Here is a 13,222-nt window from a genome sequence, read left to right as displayed (position 1 = left end):
CCCGGTACTTATATTTATCATATTGATCATCACATTGATAATTGTTATTTAAAATTTCTTTTATTAATTAACACAAGTTATTATTTAATAAAGTAAACAAATAAAATTTATAAAAATTTTCTAATTCAAAACTAAGTTATTATGCGTGAAAAATATTAAAATGTAATTAAATATTCTATTATTTGATTTTTAAATTCGATAAAATTTTTTATACTAATTGTAGATAAATAAAATTATATAGGTCTTTAATTGAAGCTAGTAAAAGTAAATAATAAAATAATTTCTAAGTTAATAGAGATTTAATTTAGTGGTAATTAGTACTCGTAGACATTGATCGAATGCTGTACAGACAGCAAGACCAATTTTGTCCGGACACCAGTCAAGTGAACTGACAGGTTGGGATGATATCACACTATTTTGTAATAAATCGACACTACCGACTACTCCATGGGCTACACCATCAGCATCCGTTTGTTTTCTTTTCTCTGGATAGTTACTGTTAATTTAATAAATTAAGTTTATTATTTATCTTGTAATTAAAACGCCAATAATTAATTAATTACTTACTATTTCCAAAGACATAATGAACCACCACCGCCACATGTCATAAATATTTCACGATTCTGAGGTAAATGTTTGACCAACCAAACTGTGGATTTATGGGCCTGAAAAATATTTTTAAAATTTATTTAAAATCCTGTCCTGATTGACTTAAAAAAAGGATAAATTAATAGGGAGATAGATGATGAATTAAAACTCAGAATTTAATTTTACCAAAAACTAGGATTTCGTCCCTTTATTGGGACTTCTTCAGCAGTCGATCAAGTTGCTAAAGAAGTCCCAATATAGGGACGAAACTTCCAATTAATGGTAAAAATTAAATTACAAATTTTAATTTATTATTCACCTCTTTATTAATTATCATTTTTAATGATACTGAAGTTAGCAGACATTTCACAATTTTTGAATTTTTTTTTTCAACTATTTGATATAAAAAAAAAGTAAAAATATGCACATGTAGAAAATTTAAAAAACGTCAAGTGCAATTTGTTTGAATACATATATTTTTTTTATTTATCATTTTTAAAAAAATTCAAAAATTGTTAGACGTCAACTAATGTCAGTATATTTTTAAAATTTTTTATAAATTTATTCAAAGTCTAATTTAATAAAAAAAAAAAATTTCCAGCTTTAGAAGCAGACTAAAGTGAACGAAAAATAAAAAGGACTTACTTTTTCAGTTAAATAAGCAAATCCTCTTTTCGGATGTTGGGTTCTGAGATCAAACAAATAAAACTTCGACTCTAGAGTCGTGGCGACGAGTTTATTCATCGGAATATCATTTCTATCAAACTCCAGAGCACAGACTCCATTTTTCAGATTACTTTCCCAGCGTAGAGACATTGCTTTGAGATCAAACATCTTGACATCCCCATTGTCGTAACCAGCAGCAACGACACGCTCTTCAGAATTATAAGAGTTGCCAAAAGCGACTGACCAACAGTCCCGTCTGCTGTCACCTTCTTTGGGTTCAAATACAGCGACAGGTCGGCCTTTTTGTCTCTGGTCCCAGACCTTGACGCTGCCATCCCGAGACCCGGTGACTATCTCTGGCGCTCCGTGGCCGACACTCTGTCCTCCTACGCCATCAATCGCGTTTATTATTTCGCTATGAGCGTTCGCTGAATAAATTGGTACCGAAGGCTCCTCTAGATTATATACATTCAATTTGCCCTGGAAAAATCAACAATAAATTTTTAAAAAACTGATAATTAAGAGGGAGAGATTCTCTACTCACTTTAAAATCACCAGTTGCTAGAAAACGGTCTCGTAAACTGGACGCTTTGAATGTCCCGCATTTCATTGGATTAGAACGTTCAATACTTTTTACAAGTTTCAATTGTCCGCTGGAGACTTCGTAAATTTGTATTACTCCAGACCCACGAGGTTTCGATCCCATAACCACAAACTTTGTGCTGCAGGGTATCCATTTTGCGTCGAACAGCGAGTAATCGACAGACTTTTCAATATGACAAATTATCTGTGGCTTATCTAATTTGTTCATTATTATTAATTTATATATTTATAGATATCCGGTCTTCTTAGAAATACTGAAATCGATTCAAGAAATCTAAGTGTCAGTTATTTGTGTTTGAAGTTTCTAAGCATCCATAACAAAACAAATTTTAGCGCCATCTGGTGCGGGAAATTTGTTGCGCGATTAGAGTAGAATTAGCGCGCAGCGTCGTTATCAAACATGGCCGCTAATTATTGTGAAAAAACTTGTCAAATGTTAATGTGAAAATTAAATTGCTATTTAAATTATTAGTCATTGAAAAAAATTTCATAATTTTTTTTGCAGTAAAATTCTGCGAATTTATTTAAAAATTAAAATCAATTTTTTTTAGACGCGAATTGTCATGGTTTTGTTTTTAAATAAATTTTTTTAATTACTATCCTATGGTGGTACGTAGAATTTTTTGTCACTCCGGAACAAATTTGGTTTAGACTTGAAAAAAAAAAATAATTTAATTTAAAATCTCAAGGTAGAGAAAAGTTGAGAATTTTTTCATTTTTTGAGAACGAGTGTGAATTTAGCAGACATCAGACAAATTTAAAATTACAAATAAATAGAGTAAATAATTAATAAAATAATAATTATAAAAATATACACTTATTAATTTGAAAATGTTTTAAATGCGCGTTTTTTTTTTTAATTTTATTTTATTAATTATTTACTTTATTTATTGATAATTTTAAATTTGTCTGTCTGCTACATTTACAGTTAAAAAAATAAATTTCATAGCCGTCTTGTAACAAAGTAATAATTAAATTACTTGGATCTATAAGTCTAAAGATTTAATCCTGGACAGTAGTGATGAGAAATAAATTTACAAAATAAGTAAAAAATTTATTATAATAATACATTAATCAATTAATTAAAAATTAAAATTAGCCGATTTTTTTTTTACAATGCCAAGAAACTAACTATCGTTGTTCATCATCATCATCACTGTCCTCAATGTCCATGTGATCCTCTTCCTGCTCTTGATCATCTCCCTCACTCTCTTGAGGATTAGCACCCTGCTCATCAACTGGATCTTGGATACCTTCAATTTTCTTTTTAAAATGATTTAGACAAATCATAAGATTTTTTTCATTCCTCTTCAGCTGCAAAAAAATTATATTAATTAGCAGAGTATTAAAAAAAATTATCATTAAAAAAAAAAATTACTTACATCAGCTGCAATCTCATCAATCGTATTAATTAAATCTTTCTTCATCTGATCGCTGGTGATGTCAACATTAAGATGCTTCAAAGACTTGAGAAGAACACTTCGATCAATATCATTATCAGAAGTGAGCGCTTCAGCAAGAATGGCAACAGCCAAATTATTATGGGCACTATGATCCTGAGCTGCTGATTTTGAACGCGCGTAGTCAATTATTTGCAAAATAAAACCTGCGACGTTCTCTAATTCAATGGCAAGAAGAGGACTTTCATTAGGCGCATGACTGATTGTCCGCAGGGTCGGCATGAAGGCTCGTTCTAATACGTCCTGGATGTTTTTAACATTAGGATACAAAGAAAAGAAAGTCCTGAGAGCTTTGAGGAGTTGAGTAGCGCCCTCGTTCGCAGGATTGAACAGCATGATAACCAGCCGTGATACCAAATTAACACTGGACAGTCTTTGAGCCAGTAGCAATTTGCACAGACCTTCCGTAGCAATAGTACGGATGCTATCGTCGCTGTTATCACACAAAGCAGTCATGATGGTAATGAAATTTTTATCTTGATTTTCCGATAGCAAACTCAGCCCCGATATGCTTTCCGAGGTCTGGGTATGCAAGCGGTTAGACGTTCGTCCTTTTCTGCTCCTTCTGCTGACGTCAGTGGTGGTATCATTCGTACTAGTATCGTCATTTATACAATCAAATGTTTCAAGACCATAGCGGATCAATAAATCAAAGACAACTTTCAAAGATACTATACAAAAATCAACATTGACTTCTTCATGGGTGAAGATCAGAAGGTAGTGCCAGAAACGTTCTTTAGCTAACTGCTCATCTAGCCATAAAAATATTCCATTTGTTTTCAGCGTAAGCAGTTGAACCTCCGCGTCTGTATGATTGAGACTAGGAAGCACCAAGTTATCATAAAGACTTCTCAGTATTGAATTAAGTGTAGTCACTGACCTAACTTGCACCATGCAGCAAGCAATTGTCAAACATCTCATCATCGTGTCTGGATCATCCCTCTGCTCAATATTTTCTTCTTCCATCATAACAATTGGATTTACCGCCAACTCTTTTACTTCCTTCTGCAGTTCGATTATCTTCTCTTTTATTTTTTGGGCTTCGATAAAATCTTGCTCTGCAGTCTTGCGATACATTTCATTTTCCAGCGAACGCAACTCAAGCTGTTTTTTAGACTGTAACATTTTACGTTGATGCTGCTCTTCATCAGACAGTTGTTCAATCACGACATTTGGTTTCATTGAAGGCGATCGTATCTCGCTGATGATGTGCGTCAGCTGTTCCACGCGTTTGTCAACATCCGGTTCAACTTTTTCGTAATACAGAGTAATCAGCTCAATAATACTAACTGGGCATTTGTCAGACTGCAAAGTCTCCCGGATCAGTTTGTCGAGATTTCTTCTGCCGACTTCATCACTCAGGTCGTAAACCATAGCGATTTTGTACAACTGACAGAGAGTAAATACTTGACAGCTCTGTTTCGTGGCATTGGAACTCGTGCTGTTCATCATCGACTGGTACTCAAGAATGTAAGCGCAAAATTTCGACAATTCAGGACGACACTCATCGAGCTTTTCTTCACAAGATTCCTTATTAAGATACTCAATCAAACATCTCCAATACAAAGCAGTCTCGCTCGTCAACTCATCAATAGGAATTAATTTTCTCTCTTTATCCAGCGGAATCTGTTTGATCAACTTGTCTCGTTCCGATCTTCCGAATATCACATTCAATACCTTTATCGAAGTACTTTCAAATGTCTGGGCCTCCAGAGCTTCAAGTAACTTTGAATAATTGTTATCATAATGATCACACCACTTGTCCAGCATACCCAGTGCCGCTGTTCGTACCATAGCAAAATCATCACTCAGCCCCTTCTGCATGAACTCCACACGATGTCTTATAGAGAATACATTAACAGAAACTTTGCTCAGATATAAATATGCTGCTTTCCGAACATTATTATTGATGTCATCTACCCTACGGATAACTTGGTTTATATTATCTCGGGTTACACTCATGCATTGAATGACAGCAGCGCGTACATCAGCACAGGGATCGCGATTCATGTGGAATTTATACAGACGTTGGATACAACAGTCGGGATTATTGGGCTCCTGAAGACGTCCCATTGCATACATGGCCTGCGTGCGTACCTTTGGTGCTTTATCTGTGCAGCGTGCTATCATTGCTTTCTGAATGCTGTCCAAGACATAGTCGTCGACGATAGCGTTGTCCGGCATTGACTTCAACATTTTATCAATCAGCTGACACACGTGGTACCGCACATGCTTACTTACTGCCTCGACTATTTTTAAGCAGTGGTCCAGTATCTTCAACGCAAATGCCGACAAAGAGACATTTTCGGCGTCATCCTCATCATCAACTCGAGAGTCTTCAGCATCTGGGTCGGGAGGTAAACTCATGGCGAATGTCACCACAAAATCCAATGTGTTGATTACATTTCTGCTGTTGTCTTTCACTGCCAAACATACTTGCATACATTTTATGAATATTTCAGTAAATTTGTTGAGATCATTCTGTAAAATAGGTTATGATTAGATTTTCATCATACAGTTCAATGACCAGTTTTTCAAAACGGGTTTTAATTAATTTTGCTGGTATTTATACATTAGATTTACCAGCAATAGTAATTTAAGTCTGGGTTAAGAATAAATTTGGTTTGAAAAACTGGTAGTAAATAATTATGACACTGAAAGTAGCAGCCATTGAAAAAATTATTTTTTTTTTTTTTCAATTAACAAAATAAATATTTTTAAAAATGCATGGGAGAATTTTTTAAAATTTTCTTGTGTATTTTTGTAAATTTTTCTGATGACAAACGACGGAATTTAAAAACGAGAGTCAATGTAGCAGACATCAGACAAATTTAAAATTATAAATAATTTTAAAAAATGCACTTATTAATATTTAAATTTTTAAAATTTTATTTTAATATTTATTTGATTAATTAATAATTTAAAATTTGTCTACTGTCTGCTACATTCACTCATGAATTAGAAACAATAAAATTATCAGATGTCGGTTACTGTCAGTGTCAAAAATAATTAATGTCAAAAAAAAATTACTTACATTATTTAAGACTTTTGTTAATTTTTCTACATATTTTTTGTGGCATGTCTTGCTGACCTGGACATTTGCAAAAGTCTCCTGTATTATATCTTTGATCCTATTTACTCTTGCCTTCATCTTGATATTTTATGCCAATTTCGTGTAAAAAAATTATTTATTCTTCTTATAAATAATCACTAGTTTTTAATTAATCATTAGCGCTACTTTATTAACATATATATTAATTATTTCTATCAATATTTACTATTTATTGTCATAAAAATACCCGGCGTCATTGCTTACACGAACTAGCCTCCAAACATCAAAGTCCGTTAAAAAAATTCAAATAAAATCCTAATGCTACCAACTGCTCAGTAAATTAATTTCTGACATTTTAAATAAAATCAATACTTTAAATAATTATTTGAATAATTATCTATCAGATAAATAATCAAAGTAAATTATTAATTAAATTTCTAATTGATCACTCAGTAATTAAATTATTTATTTGTAAATTTATTTAAACTTGAGAATTTTTTTTTTAAATTTTTTGAAGACACGTTCAAAGTAGGTGGCGCCAAAAAAAATATTTATGATGGTAAACAACTTCAGAGTTTTGTTGCAGACAAAAATATATATGATATTATTATTTTTAAATAAATATATTATTTATTTATTTGAAATTTTTGATAAAAGAAAATAATGAATTTGAATATTTTATTAAATTAAACAACATGAGTATATCGACAGAGGAATTTTTAACAGAGGTATTTTTTTAAATTTAATAGTTATATATATAAATAAACAATATGTAAATATATATATTGTTGTGTAAAATAATTTGTTAATTGATAATTAATTTTTGAAGGTCTGTGGTCCGCCACCAATTTTATCGGACATCAGAGACGAACTTTGTGAGTACATCGAGTGTCCAGAGAAACTACCGATTCACCAGGTAGAGAATGTCCAGCTGTACTGGCCACGTGAGCCAGATATTTTGTCGCTTCTTGAGTACGATTTGTCTCCGGTTGGTACAGTGCTCAAGTATGACCGGGACCCGATAACTGGACGCATTACGCACATGAGGGAAGATGTTCTGCAGGGAGCTGGGGAAAATGCTAAAAATTCAATGTCTATGTCACGAGCACCTGGTCCACCGATGGAAGGAGTCCAAGGTCTTATTGAAGCCCGGTTTATCAATCATCGTCGTTAATTATTATTTTTTAAGCTCTTGATATTTAATTCGCAGGTAATTCGAGTAACTTTCCCTTCTGGCCTGGTGGTTTCGATGAGCCGGAGGTGCTGAAGACAGTCTCGGTGTCGGACCTGGACCTAGAAAATAATTTACGGACTCTGGCAAAAGGTTTCCAGGCGGGTGTAGAATTTTCCAGTGACAATTTCACCCCCAAGGATGCCGTCAAAAATGATTTCAAAAACCAGCATAAGAAAAAACCAAAGCTTAAGTTGGAGAAAGTCAATTTGATGGCGATTGTAAATGAGGAGGGAAACAAATTGGGCCTTTGGTCGTCGTCGAGTTCCTCAGAAACGGAGCAGGTTAAAAAATTCGACGATACTGTTGCGAATCTTGAAGACATCGACGACTTGGTGATAGACGACTCGCATATCCCAGTGCTTAAACTCGTTGAGAAACCAAAATCGATGCAAGCCGAGTGGGCTGAACAGCTGGACGTGTCGATACCTGTTCCAGATTTTGACAAACGTGTGCCAAAACCAGCTATCACTTTTGATTACGAGCTGGACACATTTCAAAAGCAGGCTATTATTAAACTGGAAGAGGGCTGCAATGTCTTCGTCGCTGCTCACACTTCCGCTGGTAAAACAACCGTCGCCGAGTACGCTATTGCCCTCAGTCAGAGACACATGACACGTGTCATCTACACATCTCCAATAAAAGCCTTGTCAAATCAAAAATACCGGGACTTTAAACGTAACAAACACTTTGAGAGCATCGGTTTGGTAACCGGAGACATGCAGATCAACCAGACAGCAAACTGTTTAATCATGACCACTGAAATTTTGCAGACGATGCTCTACAACGCGTCAGAAGTCTTGCGTGATCTCGAGTACGTAATCTTTGACGAAGTCCATTACATCAACGACGAGAACCGCGGTCATGTTTGGGAAGAAATTGTTATTCTTTTACCCCCAAATGTCAATATTGTTATGCTATCAGCGACTGTTCCAAATCCTCTGATATTCGCCAACTGGGTTGGTAATATCAAGAAGCGTAAAATGTTCGTAATAAGTACGTTGAAACGGCCGGTACCGTTGAAACACTACTTATACATTGGTACTGATGGCAAGACACGAAACGACAGGTTCCTAGTGCTGGATGGCGAAGGACAATTCAACTTGGACACCTGGTACAAAGTGAAGCAGCTCAAAGACTCGAAGAAAAAAAATAACCGGGACCCCAAGAAAGACAACAGACGCATACAGATGACGCCGAAGCAAGAGAAGACAATGTGGGAAGCTTTCATAGCTCATCTTAAAGAGCATGAGAAATTACCAGTCGTCATATTTACTCTGTCGAGAAATCGGTGTGATATGAACGCAGATTCTCTGACGTCAGTCTGCCTGACTACGGAGACTGAGAAAGGACACGTGAGAGCTTTCTTTAAAAAGTGTATCAAGCGTTTGAATGACGCAGATCGTGAATTGCCGCAAATAAAACGGATGGAAAGTCTGCTGGAACGGGGTATTGGTGTCCACCATAGCGGGATCCTGCCTATCTTGAAAGAAATAATCGAGTTATTGTTTCAAAACGGTGTTGTTAAATTACTGTTTGCTACAGAGACATTTGCGATGGGTATCAACATGCCCGCGCGTACTGTCGTCTTCGACTCAATACGGAAATTCGACGGCAAACAATTCCGCGGACTACTGCCCACGGAATATATTCAGATGGCCGGTCGTGCTGGCCGACGTGGACACGATAAGTCGGGTACCGTAATAATAATGTGTAAGACAGAGGTACCGCATTTTATGGACCTGAGAGCGATGATGTGCGGCGAGCCGCAGAACCTGCAGTCACAATTTAAAATAACTTACTCTATGGTACTGAACTTGAGACGAGTCAGTGAGTCGGTCAGTGTTGAGGACATGATGCGTAGGTCATTCAAAGAGCTCTCATTAATTACTGACATCACTAAGCGGAAGACCGAGTTGAATGAAGTGGAAGAAGCGCTGGCTAAACTCCCACCGGAGACTGAATTCCAGAAACAGTTGTCCGAGTTCTATAAGCTAGCGATGGAGTACATCACCGAGTGGAGAACACTCAGTCCGCTTTTATTCATGGGAAAAAAAGTTTCAAAAGCTTTGTTGCCTGGTAAAGTACTGATCATATCATACAGACATCATTATTACAAGCTGGCTGTGCTGCTGAATGTAAGTCAGAAACGGGAGGAGGTGGAGTACGGGGTGCTGTGTTTAAAAAATTCAAATGAGTCCCGGGAGAAACTCAACAAACCAGAAAACTGGTACAGAATATTATCCCTGACTAGAAGAACTGTCTTTGTACCTGAAGGAGTCCCGTCACACGAGTATTTAGTAATTAAAGCAGAAAATATAAATGAAATAACAAACTGCGTGATCGGTACCGACTGCAGTCTGGTACTGAAAGACTGCGAGAAACGCAAGATATCGCGGTTCCAAAACGACCCACCTAGTCCATCGTGCCAGGCTGCTATCCAGGACCTGATATCCCTGTCCCTGATGACTCGCTCCTCTCCGAAGGTTCTCCAGCCTTACCTGGAGCCACCGGTTTCCCACCCAGAGCTCGTTCCTAGATCAAAGTACCTCGCCCAGCTAGAGAAGAATATCGCCCAGACAAAAGTGTCCGAGCTGCCGAATTTGGAGCAGCACTTTGAAGCCGTCTTCGAACGCAACGAACTCGAACGTCGTCGACGCGAGCTAGAGTTCCAATTAAGTGACGAAAGTCTCGCTCTTTACCCAGAGTACGTCAACAGAGTCAAGGTATTGAAGAGACTGGGGTACATTGACACCGACGACAGAGGTCATTTTCATTTTTTTTTATTTTGCATATCTGCTGATAATTCAAAATTTATCGATAATTATTTTTAATTGCAGTCACTTTGAAAGGTCGCGTGGCATTAGACATGGGTACTCATGAGTTATTGATCACAGAATTAGTTTACCGTAATATTCTAACAAACTTGCAGCCAGCAGAGATAGCCGCCCTTCTGTCTGCTCTAGTGTTCCAGCAAAAAGTAGAAAACGACCCAGAGCCAAAACTATCAGTACTCAAAGAAGTAAATTACATTTATTTAATTATCAACATATTTATTTATTATTATTATTATTATTATTATTATTATTATTATAAATATAAAACCTAGTAGTTATAAGTTAATTAACATTTTTATTTTTTTTTTAGACAATGAAAACAATGATAGAGATACGTCATGAGATAGAATCTATAGAACTGCAGTATGGAATGGAAACAGTAGAGCCACTTAACTTCGGTCTAGTGGAGGTTGTTTATGAGTGGGCTCGAGAAGAGTCGTTTGCTAAAATAATGGAGCTAACAGAGGTCCAAGAAGGGATTATTGTCCGTTGCATCCAGCAATTAAACGACACACTAAAGGATGTTAAAACAGCAGCAAATAGAATCGGCGAGACTGTTTTGAAAGAAAAAATGGAGGAAGCCTCAACGGCTATCAAGCGTGATATTGTTTTCACGGCTTCCCTCTACACTCAGGACTAAAAAATAAAGATTTTTTTTTTTTTAAAGCTGAACGTGATAAAGAAAATTTTTTCTACCGATTGTGTATAATAATAATAAAGATTAGAGTCTATTCTCTAATTAAAAGCGTACATTTATGAAAAAGAAAACAAAAATAAGGATAAGAAATAATTATGATACATTTTAATTGATATTGTAAGCTAATATGTGGTACTATAGGACTCGTTGGTCAGCATTGTTGAGGTTGCCCTGTCCTTTGTTTAATTCCGAGATACAAGACCACTGTCCTTCGGAGTTTTCTCTCCAGAGCGACACTTTGTTGTCTCCACCGCTGACCGCGAGTATGCCGCCGGTCAACGACCAGCTGACGTTCCAGATCACGTCGTCGAAGACATTCAATACGTTGGGTTTCCAGCTGGCGTAGTCTGAGGATGTCCAGACGACGACACGTCTGTCTTGGGAGCAGGAAGCTAAGGCAGCTCGTGGTGGCCCGACTGCTGGTGCCCATGCCACGTCACGAACCTAGAAATTATAATTTTAATTAGTAAAGATGCTGGTCCAGGTCATACTCAAGGTGCCAAAAAAGTATCTGTCACTTACCCAGTCGCTGTGAGCCTCCAATTTATTTTCCTCAATCCAACGGTCACCTTCTTCCCTCCAGATCTTTACCAAATTGTCGCAGCCACCGGTGGCGAGTCTCTTGATGGTTCCAATCCTCTGATGTGAAGCTGCGTCAAAAGTCGGGTCAATGACTGGACACCAGCTGACAGCATTGCAACCAATCGTGTGAGCATTTGGTATCTTTTGGGTGCTCCAGCTGTCACCGTTGTTGGTAAGTATTGATATTGAACCGTCAGAACTTCCGCATGCGAGAATTAAACCAAACTCATGAGGTGCCCAGGCCACGGAGTTTACTGATGAGTCATGACTCGTGTGCTCATAGATTTTTGTCCATTCTCCAAGTTCTTTCCAAATCATCACCTTCCTAAATGTGAATAAATATTAAATAAATATTTACAAGCTGCTGATGATGATACTGATGGTTGTCATTAAAATATGAGTTACCTGTCATAACTACAAGACGCAAGAATGTTACCAAATTTAGGATGCGCCCAGGCCACTTGCCAGACAGGTCCATCGTGACCTTTGAGATCAGCAACCAGACTCTGTGATCCATTTTTTAGGTCAAATACTTTAACAGAATTGTCACTGGAACATGTTGCTAACCTCAGTCCATAATAGTCCATTTCTGCGTCATGGATCATGTCTTCGTGCCCCGTATCAACTGTATTTAATACCGACACCATTTTGTTTTTTATTATTTAAACTTTTTAATGGAATATAAATATTATTTAATAATTAATTTAATTTTTAACGCCGTTTTTCTGTTGATAATCTTGTATTTTTAAGGCTAAGTCAGTCTGTCATACGTGGAGGAACACATCAGTGACGCGTGCGCAAACTGTTTTTTTAAATATGTGCGCCTGCGCGCCCATCGCCGCGCCATCCGGCGAATTTTAAAAGCTCGTGCTCCAAAACTGTAATGGGTACAGCAGCAGCATCTCCAAGATTTAAATTTTTTAATTTATTAATCGACCTGTCGAATTTTAAATTTATCGATTAAAAACTAAGCGCTACAAATCGGCTGTCGCTGATTTATTGATGCTTGAGAAATAATTTAGTACACAGAGAATCGATAGTTATTCACGGAAATTAATAATTGAGATAACCGTTAATTATTTGTTGTAAGCACTCTGACGTTGCACAAAATCTGCAATCAGTGAGAATAAAACGGAGCAATTGGTGAGACAACTGTACTTTATTAATAATTTTAAATTTGTCTGCTGCTACATTAAAGCTCATAACTTTTCTATAGATTTTAAAAAAATTTTATTTCATAGAAAAATTATTTAACTAAAATAGTAAACAAAATGAATAAATTTATAGAGAACACGCGAGCAACGTCACGGACAGATGCTTTTGTTAATAAATAAAACAAAACTCATAAATTTAAAATATTTTTAGTTTAACAAGAGTGCAAAAACATGAAATATCTATAGAGAATATTGAGAGAGATGACGACTGCAATGACGTCTTGGGAAGTTTTAAAAAAAAATATCAAGTAGCCGACCTCAAAAACCCAACGGTAATTCTGTATGTTGACTT

General features: G+C 36.3%; 4 protein-coding genes across 4 annotated transcripts; 1 reads left to right on the top strand and 3 right to left on the bottom strand.

The window, feature by feature from the left end:
• Window positions 1–67: 67 nt before the first annotated feature.
• On the bottom strand, window positions 68–2,160 carry LOC103578680 (dynein axonemal assembly factor 10). The gene is made up of 4 exons (XM_008559830.2): window positions 1,799–2,160; window positions 1,234–1,734; window positions 568–665; window positions 68–496 (listed from the first exon to the last, which is right to left on the bottom strand). The coding sequence occupies exons 1-4, from the start codon at window positions 2,063–2,065 to the stop codon at window positions 289–291; spliced, it is 1,074 nt and encodes a 357-aa protein (XP_008558052.1). The 5' UTR covers window positions 2,066–2,160; the 3' UTR covers window positions 68–288.
• A 726-nt stretch (window positions 2,161–2,886) lies between these two features.
• On the bottom strand, window positions 2,887–6,687 carry LOC103578679 (condensin complex subunit 3). Its single transcript, XM_008559829.3, has 3 exons — window positions 6,352–6,687; window positions 3,240–5,798; window positions 2,887–3,171 (listed from the first exon to the last, which is right to left on the bottom strand). The coding sequence occupies exons 1-3, from the start codon at window positions 6,466–6,468 to the stop codon at window positions 2,989–2,991; spliced, it is 2,859 nt and encodes a 952-aa protein (XP_008558051.1). The 5' UTR covers window positions 6,469–6,687; the 3' UTR covers window positions 2,887–2,988.
• Window positions 6,688–6,921: 234 nt separating this feature from the next.
• LOC103578678 (SKI2 subunit of superkiller complex protein) lies at window positions 6,922–11,077 on the top strand. Its single transcript, XM_008559828.3, has 5 exons — window positions 6,922–7,097; window positions 7,199–7,505; window positions 7,580–10,366; window positions 10,441–10,622; window positions 10,748–11,077. Exons 1-5 carry the CDS (start codon window positions 7,065–7,067, stop codon window positions 11,075–11,077), a joined length of 3,639 nt encoding a protein of 1,212 aa, XP_008558050.1. The 5' UTR covers window positions 6,922–7,064.
• An 89-nt stretch (window positions 11,078–11,166) lies between these two features.
• On the bottom strand, window positions 11,167–12,513 carry LOC103578676 (protein SEC13 homolog). Its single transcript, XM_008559827.1, has 3 exons — window positions 12,122–12,513; window positions 11,657–12,041; window positions 11,167–11,578 (listed from the first exon to the last, which is right to left on the bottom strand). Exons 1-3 carry the CDS (start codon window positions 12,361–12,363, stop codon window positions 11,270–11,272), a joined length of 936 nt encoding a protein of 311 aa, XP_008558049.1. The 5' UTR covers window positions 12,364–12,513; the 3' UTR covers window positions 11,167–11,269.
• Window positions 12,514–13,222: the final 709 nt, after the last annotated feature.

The sequence above is a fragment of the Microplitis demolitor genome, chromosome 8 (assembly GCF_026212275.2).
Source record: "Microplitis demolitor isolate Queensland-Clemson2020A chromosome 8, iyMicDemo2.1a, whole genome shotgun sequence".
NCBI lineage: Eukaryota > Metazoa > Arthropoda > Insecta > Hymenoptera > Braconidae > Microplitis > Microplitis demolitor.
Note: the sequence above shows the minus strand (reverse complement) of the source record. Positions and strands in the feature narration are given on the sequence as shown.